This window comes from Populus nigra, chromosome 12 (assembly GCF_951802175.1).
Source record: "Populus nigra chromosome 12, ddPopNigr1.1, whole genome shotgun sequence".
Taxonomy (NCBI): domain Eukaryota; kingdom Viridiplantae; phylum Streptophyta; class Magnoliopsida; order Malpighiales; family Salicaceae; genus Populus; species Populus nigra.
In genome coordinates this window covers 13,217,729-13,234,647 of record NC_084863.1, presented here as the reverse complement: position 1 = coordinate 13,234,647, position 16,919 = coordinate 13,217,729, and the positions used below count along the sequence as shown (strand labels likewise).

Sequence of the window (16,919 nt, the reverse complement as noted above, 5' to 3'; positions counted from 1 at the left end):
TAAAATATCAAAAAAAAATTATGAGGTTATTTTTTTATTTTTGACACTTCTATATTATATAAGTTTTTATAATAAAATAAAAATAAAGAAAAAAACAAAATAAAAGTTTACAAGTTAATGTTTTAAACACTTTTTAAAGGCGAAATCCCATAAACGTAAACTTAAATTGTAGTTGGAGAAATCATCTAAATTTTATTTGGAAAAGTAATAACAATAATGCACAAATTTTATAATCACCCTTTCAAGCACATCATAATTTTAAAAAAAAATTTAAAGATATGCACCTTCTTATGTTCCCTCTTCTAGAAAAAATCTCGAGGAAACACTGCATGTATTCATTGAAGAGCTAAAGTCAATCAATACTAAAAATGCTTAAACTACGATAGATTTAAAAAAAACTCTTGCAAAATTCACATCAACTCTTAATTTTTAGGAGAAAGGTAAGTTTTCTTCTCAACCATAATAAAATTGCAAAGTACAATATAACCTAAGTATACGTAGCTCAAGAAGCCAACACATGTAAAGTCAAATCAGTCATTACTCTTCACAGTGACAAGACTATTGAAAAACATGTTCTTAAACCTTGTGAGAAAGATGATGAATCAATTTTTAAAGGTAAAAAAAAGGTTGAACTTGAGCATTGCGAAGAAAAGATTGATTTATCACCAATACTTCCATTTCTTCATGTCATAACTAATCAAATAAAAGTGAATTACATTTCTAAAATTATTGAAATTTTCACACAAATAAAGATCAATAAACCTTTATTGGATATTATTAAATAGGTACCCTCTTATGCCAAAATTTTAAAAGACTTGTGCATTGTGAAAACAAAACTGAATGTTAAATAGAAAGTTTTAGCCGAAGAAATATAATTCTTGAAAACAATAATGCTTTGAAATATAAAGACCCTGGTTGTCTTACAATTTCATGGCTTATTGGAGAACATAAAATTAAAAAAGTTTTACCTGATCTTGAAGATAGTGTGAATTTACTTTTATATTCAGTTTTTTAAAGTCTCAATCAAGTTGAGTTAAAATCAACTTCTGCAATTCTTTTACTTGTTGATAGATATATAAAAGTGTCTAGAAAAGCAGTCGAAGATGTGTTAGTACAAGTTGATAAATTCATTTATCATATGGATCTTATTGTCTTGAATACACAATTTGTTAAAGCAGGCAATTCAATTCCTATTGTTTTAGGACATCCATTTCTTACAACTTTTAATGCATTGATTAATTGTAGGAATGAAGTGATGAAGTTATCCTTTGAAAACATGACATAACAAATGAATCATTTACCATATTTCTGATAAAAAATTGGTAAGGCTTACCCAAGTTATACCTAAGTAGTCTGGAGCTCACTTTATAGGCTACTTTATGAGAAACCTTGTCACATACTAGTGAAACTTAAACATAAAGCTTATAAGGCCTTTGATATAAGAATCTAAAGAATAAAAATATTTCTAAGGTGAATGGTCATCATTTGAAAGCATACTTTGATGATTTTTATTATGAAATAAATCCATTGGTTTGAATGATCTTGTTTATAAAATTGATTTTTTTCACATTGTTTTGTGTTTTATTTTTGTGGGACTTTCTGCTTAGGATGATAAAGTAGGTAGGAACTTTACTCTTGACATGACTCTTAAAATCCATTATAATAAATATTTTACAATGGTTATTAGTAAAATTCATAACAAGGTTTTATCATAAACTTCTTTTTTAATTATTCAAGTTTACAAACTCTTATACTATTATCACTTAATTCTGCTTATATACTTATTTAGAATGCATTCATAAACCATTTTTCACACACACACACACACTAGTATTCATAAATCATAGTTGGGTTGGTTCTAGTCATATTGGAACACCATTTGGTTTTTGAGTTATAACTAGAGTTATCGACTTTGGATTCAAGTGTGGTTTGGCTTGATAAAAAGCTAAGATGTAAGGCTAAAATATTCATAAAAGGCTTAAAACTCAATATTGTTATTTTTAAGTTCAAATCTTAGCAACAATCTATCTTGTAGTCTAAACATTGTTCGATGTTCAACACATATATAGAGTTATAGAAGCCCAACTAAACTCACTCTTTTTTGCGGCTAGGTTGGGAAAATCATGGGAGATAAGGGTGGCTAGGTTTTTTTTCCTTTTTTATTTTTAATGCTTGTTCTCTGTATCTCGTTCTCCTTTTTGCCTTCTCTTTTCTTCCATGTGGATTTGTATTTATAATTAAAGCATATAGAATTCCAAATCCTAATAAACTCATTATTTTTTAAATTTAAATTTAAATTTGAAAAGGATTAATTGAATATCTTAGTAATTTGTTTCAACTTAATATCAAAAGAAAAAAAACATCCATTATAGTTCTTCATCTTTTATACATTATCTAATTGCATTTTTAATCAAAATAAATCTTCGATCTTTTCATTTATAGTCTTTAACATAATAATTTTAAATCATGTTTAACCATTATAACATATCTCAATTACAAGAACTTTATACTTAGACTCTATAGTTCATACATCAATAAAACTCCAAACAACTCCTATTTTCCATAGTACAATTGAAATTATTGGGATGATAGTTACCCATAATAGTCGTTATAACCCATTATTTATCCTCAATTTTTTAATATATTTTTAAAATATCAAAAAAATAATTATGTGGTCATTTTGTTATTTTTGACACTTCTATTTTATATAAGTTTTTATAATAAAATAAAAATAAAGAAAAAAAATAAATTTAAAGTAAAATTAATATATTAGTGGGTGAAATAATAGGCAATAAAGAAAAGGTGGATCCAACATGAATCACAACTTGATTCATCCTTCAAATATCTTGTATGTGTTCTTCTTTTTATAGGATTGAAAAAGGCGCATGAAGAGCACACATCTCCATTCTCAGTCACTCGTCACCGTGCGTGCATTGCCTTTGTCACTTTTGTTCTAGCAACCTTTAGTCGATTCCAATAATCCCAAAAATCAATTTTAAAACCCTAAACAAGTTTTTGTGTATTTGTTTTAATAAATTTTGATGTATTGTTAATTTTTTTAATTGTGATATTGGACTTGTGTGAACTTTTTATTTAATTATTAACGTGGGTGTCTGGGCCAGCTTGCGCGCACCTCGACTAATCATGTGAGCCCCAAAGTTAACGACCATGTAAACCTCCAGTAGTCATCATATTAGCAACCACATGACTCAAAGACTTGGGTGAACTTTATGTGTATTGGCTATGTATATAAGATGTGAATTTATCTTGGATGCATATTAATTGTTATGGTCCATAAAGTTATCTCGAAAAAAATGAAGCAGTATTTGTTCATTGTTTAAGGATATTAATTCGTGGAAGATAAGATTGCTTGGTGTGTGATTTGACCTTTATTGTATTCAAAATTATCCTAAAAAGTTTATATACTTTTCTTTTTTTAATTTTGATGTCTAACAATTGTTTTATTATTTGTGAAGCTAACCTGGAATAAATGAACCATCTAAGTCATTGTTGAAGGATGTTGGAAAGTGAATAACAATAATTATTAATATGCTACTTATTATTTTAAAATAAAACAAGAAAATTTATTAGATCCAAGTGAATCTATTTTCATGTGTTGGTGATATCCTTTCTTGACACGTTGAGAGAATTTGAGCCGGATCGATGTGATCTCACAAATGCTTGTTGAGAATGAGTAACAGTTCTCGAGCCCATTTCAAATATAATACGAGAAATAAGCCAAAACCTTATTTCTTATTTATCATCCTTTTAAGTCCCAACACACATATTCTAAAGGTAAAGACTAGATCATGATGCAGGCCTAGATCTCAAATTATTATCTTAAGTTTTAGTAGTTCTTTATCTTCAATAATACAAGCACATATATCAGTTTAGATAAATTCTTAACATGCAAGTACAATATGTATATTTTTATCATAACAAACAAACATGAAGCAACTTATCTTATATAGAATATTTTTGGGTACTTATTATTTTTAATTTAGTATAACTAGTTCTTTAATCAGGAATCTCTAAAAAAACAGTTAAGGTTTTTAGTTATCATAAAACTAGGTGGTAGTTTTTTTTTCTATTTTTACTTATTTATTCTTTGAGATGTCCCTTGCAACAGAATGGTAACTCCACTAAGAATATTATGCCTAATCTTTGTTTGCTTGTTTCTCAATGATAATGTGTTTCATGTGCTTATACACATGCTCTGAATACTTTTAGTATGCTTGTTTATTTAACTTGATTAATGTGTGTTTAGTATTTTGGTTCAGTGTTTATTTTTTCTATTTATATGATTATTGCATGTTAGTATTTCATTCATCGTTATTTTTATTGGTCTGCATTGAATATATATATATTTATGCTCATGCACACGCAACATAACATTTGTCGCGTACACATTACTTTAGGTTAGTAAGGGAAAGTACTGGTGCTCTTCAATCCGGGTAACATTCGTGAAAACACTGAAATCTTGTAGATAGTCTACTTGATCATGATTAGTAATTGATATGGCAATGCTCCGGTCTATATTTGTTTTGCACCTTGTAGTCCATCAGGTTCATATTACAATCGTTAGTGAACACCAACTTGTTTTTGATGACATGTGTCGATACACGACGTCGGGCGACGGCTCCTTTTTTTTTGTTTATTTTACAAAAAAGGGTATTTTCTCGATTGGGAGAAACAAAGATTTTATTGGAGTCGCCATCTAGTAATTTGAGGGAACTAGAAATCCCAAATTAGACACTGGTCCCAGAGATTCGGGTACGGAGTTAGTTATGATTAAGGGAAGGTAGACACCACCCTTAAAACATCCTTTCAATAGAAAGGTTACCCTTACTTATGTGTTTTCTATTTGATTCAAATGTGATTATATTTTGGGCTTGTTTGTAATTATTTTTAATGATTAAAGTCGGTCCCTAAAAATAGGAGACACATTAAAAATGACATCAGTCCCTAAAAATTAGGAGACTCGTCTAAAATATTGACGTTTGTCCCTAAAAAGGAGAATTACGTCTGGGTTACCAAAAGAAATAATGGATATAATCCATTATATTTTGGGTTTATTGGTAATTTTTTTTTTAAAAAAAATGATTAACGTCGGTCCCTAAAAATAGGAGACGCGTTAAAAATGACATCAGTCCCTAAAAATTAGGAGACTTGTCTAAAATATGACGTTTCAACCCTAAAAAAGAGAGTTACGTCTGGGTTATCAAAAGAAATAATGGATATAATCCATTATATTTTGGGTTTATATTTTTGACATCGGTCCTTTTTTAAAAAGAGACGTGTCGACAAATAATATTCGTTTATAAAAACAAATTTTATTTTGATATTATTGAGAAATGGATATAACCATATTTAAGAATTGGGCTTTGGATCCACGAACAATAATATGATAAAATGGGTGTGGGAACCACGTTGTTTTTTTATATTTTTTTGTTTTATTGCTTTTTACATGCAAGAAAATTTATATACAAAATAAAATAAAAACAAATGTTAGAAATCTCAAAAAATTTACCTGAGTATCACTGTATAGGTAAAAGACTGAAATACCCTTGAAATTCTCCGAAAATTACGAAAATGCCACTGGCGGCGCGTGTGACTCACGCGCGGCTACTATTGGCGGCGGCGAAATTGTCCGGCGAGATTTCTGACCAAACGATGGTCGATCCTGGTAGATCTGATGTCGAGGATTCTGATGGTGGTGGTCTAGATGGCCGTTGATGGCTGACGAAGGAGAATCGACGACTTGAAGCTTCGGTGGCCGACGAAAATCGCGGCCTTTTTCCGGCCAGATGAGGCGGAGGAAACGCTGCAAACCACCGGGGTTTTTCTTTACAGCAGGGGATAAACCTTTCTGTGGTGGTGCGGAGGCTGGAGACGGCCGGAAAGTGGAGATCGGATGAGAGAGAGAGCGTCGCTGGCGAGAGGAGAGAGAGGCTCCGAGATTACGCTACGGTGTGAACGCGTGTATGGTACACCGGTACCGCTGAACACTGTACGCCGTTGGATCTCGGATGAAATGATCGGATGGCTGTGATTGGCTAGATTAGCAGATTGAACGGACGGTCTGGATGAGCGGAGCGTTGATCTGGTGTGTCGCGGTGCACAGAAATCTCGGTGCACCGGCTGACGTGGCGCAACGGGATCAAATCTTGGAATATTTCAACGGCTGAGATGTGTTGGGATATATTTGGTATTTTTCAAATTGTTTTTTTTTTAAAAACAATATCCTACTCTTGTGAAGAAAAACTAGAAAAAAATACAACAGTTTCACAGTTATTGCGATTCTTTCTTTTTTTCTTTCGTTCTTTCTCTTTTCTTTTTTTCTCTCTCCCGCTCTCATGGCTATTTATAGCCAATGAGTAGGGGACAAATCACATCCACCTTCCATCTACCCTAAATAAAAAAATATATTAACATAACTGCTACTTGCATAATTAAACTGCTCCGTTGAAAAAATTTACTTTTGAATTATTGATTTTTTTTTATTATATATAATAATAAATATTTATATAGGTAAAATTAAAACTCAAATCAGTATTAGAAAAAGCCCGACTTAACCGCTAAAAATCAATTTTAATTACCGAAAATTATGTTGAAACATAAAAAAAAACTTTCAAATGATATAAAACCGATGGACCGGGTTTTAACCAAAAAAAATAACAGTTTTGACCCAAAACGGCATGAAACTCATTTTTTTATCTTGGTCGACATGGTTTGACCCGTATTGATCCGGTGAACTCAGTTTTGGTCAAAAATGACGGTTTCGACCCGAAACTCATTTTTACCCTGGTTGACATGATTTGACCCGTATTGACCCGGTGGACTCGGTTTTGGTAAAAAATGACGGTTTTGACCCGAAACGGCTCGAAACTCATTTTTTACCCTGGTCGACATGGTTTGACCCGTATTGACCCGGTGAACTCGTTTTTGGTCAAAAATGACGGTTTTCACCCGAAACGGCTCGAAACTCATTTTTTACCCTGGTCGACATGGTTTGACCCGTATTGACCCGGTGAACTCGGTTTTGGTCAAAAATGACGGTTTTGACCCGAAACGGCTCGAAACTCATTTTTTACCCTGGTCGACATGATTTGACCCGTATTGACCTGGTGAACTCGGTTTTGGTCAAAAATGACGGTTTTGACCCGAAACGGCCCGAAACTCATTTTTTACCATGGTCGACATGGTTTGACCCGTATTGACCCGGTAAACTCGGTTTTGACGGAAAGATGTGGTTGACTCGAGAAAAATATATTTTTGAATTTTCCTTCTTCTTAATTTTTTTGGATTTTTATAAATAATAATAGAAATAAAATAACATTCAAGAAAATCTTGGTGAATCCAAAATTAGGTTACAACAACATGTACTAAAATTTTATGCGTTCCTAAAGGAAACAAGTTTTAGAGGCTACTCGGGCAACCTGTAGCTCTAGCTCATGTATGGAGTCAAATGTTCAGCTTCATGATCTCCATGGCTCTGAAATGTACTAAAAGCAGTCTCCCGTTCAGCAAAAATTATACGTTCCTGAAGGAAACAAATTGGCTCTCTTTGTGCTGGATTATTGTGCTTTTGGAGCATTTCTAACATGTTCTTCCATGCTGGTAATGGAAAATCTTGAAACTAATCAATTATAGGCTAAAACTTATCATATATACTTCCATAGTCCTCCACAGACTCTACCACACAACAAGGGTAGCTCCCCCTTTCAATCTCTATCATCTCATACAGGATCGTACTAACTAATTTGCCTGAGGAACTAACTAGCGGCTCCTTTGCCAACTAGTCCCTTCTTGTCAAAGATCTTTGGATGGCAAGTAATGAGCTAAATAAATGTTGAAGATGTATAGAGATTGGATTTTTTTATCTTTTTTCTGCCTACATGAAAGGATTTTTATTATGGGACATCAAAACCCTATATATGTATAGAGCATAAAGCCTTAAATTAAGGGAGCCTAAAGGGTTATTCCCAGCCACAGCCCACCAAGTCTCATCACTTCACATCACCTTGCATGTCCATGTATGAATGTTCTCTCAATAAATAGTCTTTAACAGAGCAATTGTATATATTAAGTTCGACCAATATAATATATCCAGATCACAAGAACTCTCTGCTCTAGACTCTAGTTCATGCATATCAGCAAACCTCCAAGCAACTCCTATTTCCTATAGTGCAAATGAGATTATTGGGATAACGATTAACCATAATAGTTGTGAAGTGTACAAAAGGATGGAACAAAGATTTTTGAAGTACATCCAAGAGGAAAAGCTACGGAGGAGGCAGCATACAAACAAAATGCATGTCAGAATGGTAAAACTGATAAGACAGAAAAAATCACATAAGCACATCCTACAATCCATAGGTATCTAGGAGTCTTCTATCATCCGAGTTAAGAAACTAAAAGGTGCCACCAGGCTGCATGGGTTAAAATGCCACTGATCCTCTGGAAAAGACAGCGAGATTTTTTAGGGAATAATACATGGAAACTGGGGCTCAATGATGTATCTGGTATGTAGTAGTATCGAGAAAGTTCTGTTCTTGTCCACGTCGATGACTTCAATGTCGTAGGAACTCTGCAAAACCACATTCATTCAAAGTGAGTTGTGCTTTAAGCTCAAAACACCAGATTAGAACAGAATTCAATACATGACCAGAAATGAAATTAAGCTTTGCAATGGTACGCAACTCAATGAATACTGGCTTTCAAAGTGGCTAAAACTTATTCCCTAAAACCTGGTCTATTTCAGTGTTATCTACTGCAATTGTGCGGCGTCAATTCTGGTTCTAGTTGTATAATATGTTTCAAAGGTGTTTCGGTCTTCCACGTATAGCATGTCAGATCATTGCAATTATTTGTGGAGGTAGAAGGTTCCTAGACATCAGTTGAAAACAAGGCAACATGACTTAGTCATCAATAAGAAACAACTGCAGTAACAAGATGCAATTGTGTTTTTTGAACAAAGAATAGGGAAAGAGCAAAAGGCAGAAGACTTTTACAGCTACAAATCACAGGTAAAACCTTGCATGGAGAAATAGTAACAAGAAATTATGAAATTGACCGCTACTGGTTAGTATACTTGATTGGGTGAGATGAGAGAGTCATGTGAAACCTAAATTTTAGCTTCCATTGGATCAAAATTCAATCTAAACTTGGACAAACAATGAAACACATCTATATCTACTTGTGTCTTGTAATAAATATGATCTTGAGAGCTCAATTTCAAGCTGTATACATGTAATTCAGCTCTGAACATCATCCCAACCATTTTTTCAGGAGCCACAAAATTTAAATGCAAAGGAAACTAAAATTTGCAAGACCTTCAATAAATTTGCTTACATCAAGCTACAAATCAAACCATTATCCTGTTAAGGACTCATGATGAACAATGGGTCTGATAATTAGTAGAGAAACTAGTTGCCTCAATTTGAGCAACATTAATTTGTTTTTGTGTCGTTTATTATGCTGTTAAGGTGTTATTTATTTATTTATTATGTGCTGTATTTTCTCATTATTTGTAGTGGGTTAGTTCACTTCACTAAAACCTGGCTATTTACTTGACAGCTAAACTGCATAATTAAGATAATTAACATGACACATACTAAAATCAACTGGATCGTGAAGTGAACTAACCCACTACAAATAATGAGAAAATACAGCACATAATAAATAAATAAATAACACCTTAACAGCATAATAAACGACACAAAAACAAATTAATGTTGCTCAAATTGAGGCAACTAGTTTCTCTACTAATTATCAGACCCATTGTTCATCATGAGTCCTTAACAGGATGATAGCAAAACTTGTTGTGCAGAAAATAGAAAGTACACACTAATCCCTAGAGCAATCAACATACAAATGACACAAGGTCAGCAAGTTGATAGCAATCAACAGCCTTACAAACAACAGTATTGATAGAAATAGCGAAACTGAGGCTCCAATCAAGAAGTCATAGGTAAAGGCAATTTCCAAAAACAGACTGATAGCTACAGGGACATCGGAGGCAGATTGAAAGATTAGTTTGATGAACATCGCTGTCATTCTTAAGACCACAGATGCTCTCCAAAATGGTCATTTTGTATTGTTCTGACTAATGTAGAAAAAACCAATGTAAAGAATTTAATTAAGGGTTACCACTTCAGAAAATAAAAAAGATCTTAAAGCTCAGAAAACAAACCCGTATAAAAAAAAAACCCACTTTAAAATGAACTTGGATGGACACTTTACCCAGGTCATACCAATATCAAAATGGGAAGTGTATAATTTCGATTAAAAACAAGTATAAATTGGTATGGCATGGGTAAAGTTTCCATCCAAGTAATGCTTAAAGGGGTTTTCTCATAGGTTTGTTTACTGTAATTCATCTTCCGTGGTTTGCTATGTCCAACCCTACATTGAATTCTTTATTTTGTATTTACTCAACAAAATCATGACTTCGTCATCAAGATGGCATGTCAACATGGTAAACTTTTTGGAGAGCAAGGTTTCTTGCTTCAAAAGGAAATATTTACATCGAACTGAGCCTTCAATTCGTCCTTAACACAACAATTGCAATCTACATGCTCTTGAAGACCACATTTTCCTTTGCCTAAGGCTTCTCTATAGGGATTTCAGACTCTTTTCTCTTTCAATACTAGTACAGGTTTTAGTCTACCAGTCGATCTCGTGTCATCGAAATGTTAAATACTAAGGGGATTTCTATGTACTTGATCTCTACAAAATTAAAATCACTAACATCCATGTTAAAGGGAACCCAATATCCAAAGGAGAATGTGCAATTTGTGATGTTATTTTGGTTTCATCATGTATTTTGTTCTCAAGGAGTTCTTTACCTCCCATAAAATAAGATGCAAAAGCACTGCAATTATTGATGTTATGATAGCATAATTGAGTCATGAATTAGCAACAATTGTGCTTACAATATGCAGGTTTTCAAATTGAAATTATATGACAAAACCTTATACAGCAAGAGCAAAAGAAATGCAGAAGAAGTCTATGCCTACATATCCTCTCCACATGTAAAACCCTTATACGGAAAAATAGTAGATAGAAATTATACAATTGAACTCAAAGGGATTTGAATGTAAAGCTTCATTGAGTGAGATGAGCAAAACCTAATTTTTAGCTTCGACGGGTCCAGAAGGAATCTAAACAACTTGAGATTTTGAATACAAACACTAAACTTTCATACTTACAACCAAAACCATACCTACTTGCAATAATTATAGTCCTATGAACCCCTATCCCCAATTTTTGAAACACCAATAATTTCAACTGCAAAACAAGTTTAGATCTTCAATAAAAATTTGTTCTATCAAACTAAATATCTATAACTAATTCCATTTCAAGATCAAACCTTTAAATGCTATTTACTTTGCAGCTCAACTACAGAATTGTCATCACGCTAGTTAAACTTATCCACAAGTAAAATATCCCAAAAAAATGTATCACTAAAAATATAAATCAGAAACCACATAACATAAGCAAATATGACTAGAAATAAAGCAATCAAATACAAAGCAAGGAAAAAACAAGATCAAGATTAGCAAGAACCATACCATCCACTTGAACCGGGCCGATTGCCACTGGATAGGGGTCGATTTACGAAACCCAGATTTGATTCATCAAATCTTCTCATCATCTCAAACCCACCTGACTTAGGCCTCCCTTCCTCACCAAACCGATCCGGAGAACCAAAAAACTGCTGCTGCTGCCTTTGACCCACCTCCTTACCCCTAAAAACCTCCGGTCCGGGCTTTTCCTCTCTCCCAACAAAACCCGGTCTAAGATGTGGTGGCACAAACTTATCCGATTTAGGCGACCCCACACTAGACCCAACCTCCTTCTGCTTCTCCTGCCCATGAACCGGAGAAGAAGCAATCGAACCAGCCCCGGTTCGACCTAAAGGACGTAGAGAAATCCGGTCCGATTCCGGTTCAGCCTCTGTTTGAACCGGGATTTGAACTTGAGCTTGATGGGTAGGTGGGGTTTTCGGTGAGGGAGTCAGTGGTGGTGTTTGGATAGAGGGTATAGGTTTAGGTGTGGTTCGGGTCAGAACCAGCATCCGGCCATGTGTACGGGTTGATGAGGATGGAAGATGGCTTTTGTAGAGATTGTTTGGGCTATTAGGTGACGATATAGTAGAGTAAAAGGAAGTGGAAGATTGGTGCTTCGATGGGTTGTTGTTTGTGTTATTAGAAGAGGTGGAATTGCTTATGTTTTTGTCATAAACATGGTTAAAGTTAACAGAGGCATATTTATTGGCTCTTGCCATCCACCACCAGCAACAACCACTACGTAGTTTTGTTTGCTTGTTTGCAGAGAGCAAAGGATGGGTCTTTGGCTGTTATTTTATTACTACAGAGGAAAAGGTGAGGGAAAACACAAGGATTGGATCTTGAAGATGAAAGGAAAAGGAATGGAGAGATGAGTACAGGTGTTCTATTTTGTGCTGTTGGACTTTTGTGCACGTGACAGTGCTGTGGAGGTTTTTAAAAAAAAAAATTGAAATATATTAAAATAATATATTTTTTATTTTTTAAAATTTAATTTTAATATAATCATATTAAAATTATCTTAAATAAAAAAAATTTAAATTTAATAAAAAGTCAGTTGAACCGTTACTCCATATATACCTACGAAGTGGTTTTCTGTTGCTTACGTGGGGAAAAGTTAGTGGATTATTAAAGAGGATGAAGTGGCGAATTCAAACACTTGTTTTTCTTGTACTAGGTGGTTTGCTGGACAAAAAGGTTTCTTGGCTTCCGTACGGTTCTCATTATGTGCATGCGTTTGTTTTCGAAGTTTAACTATTTTTTAAAGTATTTTTTTAGATATTTACTTGAAAATATTATTAAATTAATATTTTTTTAGATAATTTTGATATAAATATATCAAAAAAAATTAACTTTAATATATTTTTAATTAAAAAATATTTTACACTACAATATCAAATATATATTTATATAAGCATCGTTACCATTAAAATAATTTCCATAATAATCAATTTTTCATTTTATTATAGATCTTAAACTTGTTCGTTATGATCCAAACTTATAATATAATTTAATGAATTTTACTAAATTTAATCCAAACTTGACTTGATCATACCAAAGAAAATTAAAAAAGAATATTTTAATAAAAATAATTAACCCAAATTAATATGATGACTCACAGGTTAATCTTAATTTAAAATTTTATTGTTTAATATTTTATCTAATTAAAAATCAATATTACAACTCTTCTATGCTGTCTATATAGTATGAAAACTTTCTTAAACAAAGCTAAAAAAATAATAAAAAATATATAAATTAAATAAGAAAAAACAAGTCCTAAATCAATTAAGAAATATATTGCAAATCCCAAACAGTTATATTTATACCTTATTTTATTTAAAGACCTTCCTGACCTTGGATGGTATAAAATTTTAACTCAATAGAAAACATAGCCTTTAGAATTTCCTAACAAACTTTTAACCGATTCAAAAGCGCCAGATCAAAAGTTAAACTTGTTAGTATAAAGTTATGTACTAGGAAAAATCCCCTATATCAGTCTTCTTAGATAAGAGAGAATTTGTTCTTTCAAATTGCTTTTTTTTTCATCTTATGATTGTCCAATCAAAAGTTTCAACCATTTACATGCTTAGTGTTTTTTGTTAGAAACATCGCACGTGGTAACAAAAAAGTTCAACCTCCCTAAAAATATAATCAATCTTAAACATTACATGAAAGATCAAATGCAAAAACTCTTGCAATAGTCTTCTAAAACTCTAACTCAACTACAAACTTAATTCTAAAAGGACCAAACAATCTCTCCCCATATTTTTTATATCATTACTAACATGATATGCACTAGTTTCTTTACTATAAGAATATTTAAACATCTACTACATGATTTTTATCTGAAATTTAAGAATATCAATTTTAACCCCCATCAATTCTAGAATCCTCATAAAAACACATTTGAGGCTGTACAAGAGCTTTTTTTAGTAAAATCGATATTTTTCTTAATTAATTTTTTTTTTCTTATTTTTTTTTCTATTTTATATTATTAAGTTTTTCTAGTGTTTTTTTTTCTATTTGAAGGTAATAGTTTTCCAACTTTATTTTTCTTATTCAGTATTATTAAGGTTTTTTTTATTTTTACCATATAAAGAGTTGTAATATCTTTTTGGCAAGTGAGACATGCATAAATAAAAATTGAGTATTTTGGATGTCTTCCTATATTATGATGTTATTAGTCTTTGAAGATTTTAACTTATAATAAACTTCATTATCCTTTGCTCTTGTTTGCATCAATTGGTATCCAAGCTTAACAATTCTTCATGATTTTGGTTAGCAGTGGTAGAGAATGTGTATTAAAGCTCAATAATTCTTAATGGTTAATTATATATTATGTGTTGCTGAATAACCATGACTAGAATAACTCTATGATTCTTCATGGTTTTGGTTTGAGGTCGTAGAGAACTTATATCAAAACTTAACAATTCCTAGTGGTTAGTTATTGTGTGTTGTTGAATAACCATAATTGAAATAGATTATAGAATAAGACATGCTTGTGAAGGATGGGATAATGAGGTTACTCCTTGAGAAAAAAAAAAACATCAAAGAAATAATGTGTTAGTTTCATCTACATCAATTGTTGTTGTTGAAAACTCTAATGGTGAGATCCATGATGAAGTTGCTCACATAAAAATATTGTGTTAAAGATCCATGATGGGGTGTCCCACACAAAGGTGTTGGGGATCTATGATGGGTGGCCCACAAAAAAAAATGATGTTTGTAGTGGAGGACAATTTTCTGACTATAGTTTGAACTTGAGGGAAGTTCCTTCTAACCTGATGAGACTAATGCAAAAGCTTTTTTTAGAAAACTAGATATTTTCCTTAGAAAAATTATTTTTTTCTATTTAGTATTTTTATTATCATGCTATTTTATTTTTTTTCTTTTTTGAATGTAACAATTTTCCTAGTTTATTTTTTCTATTTAGTATTGCTAGGGTTTCTAGTTTATTTATTTATTTTTAACACTTTATTAAAATGAAGCATAATCCTAAAATACAAAAAACAAATCCAAAAGAAATAAGGTTTTAATGACAATATCAATAAATTTTCATAACAAAAAATAAATTGATAATGCTATAATCATTAATTTTCCTTGCCAAACATTCATGATTTGATATTACTCATCAGGTTCCTCTTTTATCATCTGAGCCGGTCATAATTAATTTTGCTTGTTCAGAGTATTCACAAGCCCTCAAAACTACCATTTTCTCATCACATACAATATCTTTAAATATCAATGCATTCACGCCCTCACCGTTGATATTTGTATGGTTTGAAAGATGGTTGGTGTTTACATTGAAGGTGTTTGTATCTCCTATGAAGGATATCCAACCATACTTGAATAACATAATGACATGTTTTGTAAATGCTTTACATGCCTCAGTATTATTCCCAACTGCTATTGAATGGTAATCACATTTCTTTTCAGGCTTTTACTAGTAAAGTTAAAGTGGTTGTAATAAATAGGAAAAACTTGACCTAGCTTGATTAAGTGCTGGTATAGCCTTTATAAAAGCATTGAAATGGGTGGTAGTTTCCTCTGATTATGGCTTATTTTTTAGATGTTTTGATGATAAAGGTAAGGTGAAGTATTTTAGTGGTATAGACGTAGGTTGTTATTAAAAGGTTGAGTGTTTCGGTAATAAAGTGGTTGGTTGTTTTGAGGTGGGGGCTTAGAAAAACATGTTGACAATGGTGGTTGTTGGGTTATTTAGTGGTGTAAGATAGGCATGATAAGGTGGAGTGGCATTAGTCATATCATTTTAAGTGAAATGAGGGTGAAAAGGTATCTCAAATTTGTTTATATGTCCTTTTTTTAATGATAAGTATAATTGATCATGTGATGCATTTCTACTTTTTTTTTTACTAAAATTTCCTTCTTTTTTTAGCCTTGACTAAGTAGTTTCATCAATCCTTCTAGCTTTGATGACTTGCTTGACTTATTCAGCCACAAGTATAATCTTAATGAAGTTATTTGATCTATTCCCTAAAAAGTATTCTTAAAACAAACTATTGAAACCAACTCTTTTTCCTATAAAAATGGCTGAATATGAGTCGTAACTTCCTACCAGCACTAAGCATAGTCTTTAATTGATTTCTTATGTTTCTTCTCTATCGCTTATATTGATGTATGAATACCTCATCCAAATCTTTTTTATTTTTTTATTTTGATTTTATCCAAGCTAATATACCATTACAGAGCAATAACACTTAGACTTTCATGGAAGAAATGAATGAGCAACTTGTCATCCTTGATCATTTATGACATCTTACTATAATAAATTTTCATATGGGTCTCCCAGCATTTAACTCCTATATACTTGGTGAATTCTGGTACATTAAATTTCTTAGGGATAACTATATATGTCACCAAACACGTCTCTGATGTCCTTATAAAATCGTACAAAACCATGCCTTGGATAATTTTTAAATGTTTTTCAATCACCAAGAATTTGTCAGGCTCTAACTTTTCTTTAGGCTCTCTTCATTACTACTTTTGTCATAGACTTTAAAATAGGGGTAGACATTGCTTGTGGCAATACCAAAAAGGGTGTAGAGCTCTTAGAAATTGATTATTAGTTGGAAATCCCTAGTATAATAACTCAATGTGAAATACAACTTTTTGATGAGAAATTCTTGATATTGATGAAAACCTAGAAGTAAATCCAGGTATTTAAGAGCAATAAGGATATGTTGTGGGGTATGTATTTCTATATCGTTTTCAATTAGAGGGTCGTTTACTAGATAACATGTTCTAAGAACTTTGTTCAAGCAAACTAGTGATTCTAACTATCTTACCCTTCATTAGATTAATCCTTTTCAGGCAGTTCTGCTTTAG

The 16,919-nt window shown here is 32.2% G+C and overlaps 1 protein-coding gene across 1 annotated transcript; it reads right to left on the bottom strand.

Annotated features, from left to right (window-relative positions):
* Positions 1-8,199: 8,199 nt before the first annotated feature.
* LOC133670032 (uncharacterized) lies at positions 8,200-12,468 on the bottom strand. Its single transcript, XM_062090430.1, has 2 exons — positions 11,577-12,468; positions 8,200-8,590 (listed from the first exon to the last, which is right to left on the bottom strand). Coding segments are annotated over exons 1-2 (717 nt in total). The 5' UTR covers positions 12,293-12,468; the 3' UTR covers positions 8,200-8,589.
* Positions 12,469-16,919: the final 4,451 nt, after the last annotated feature.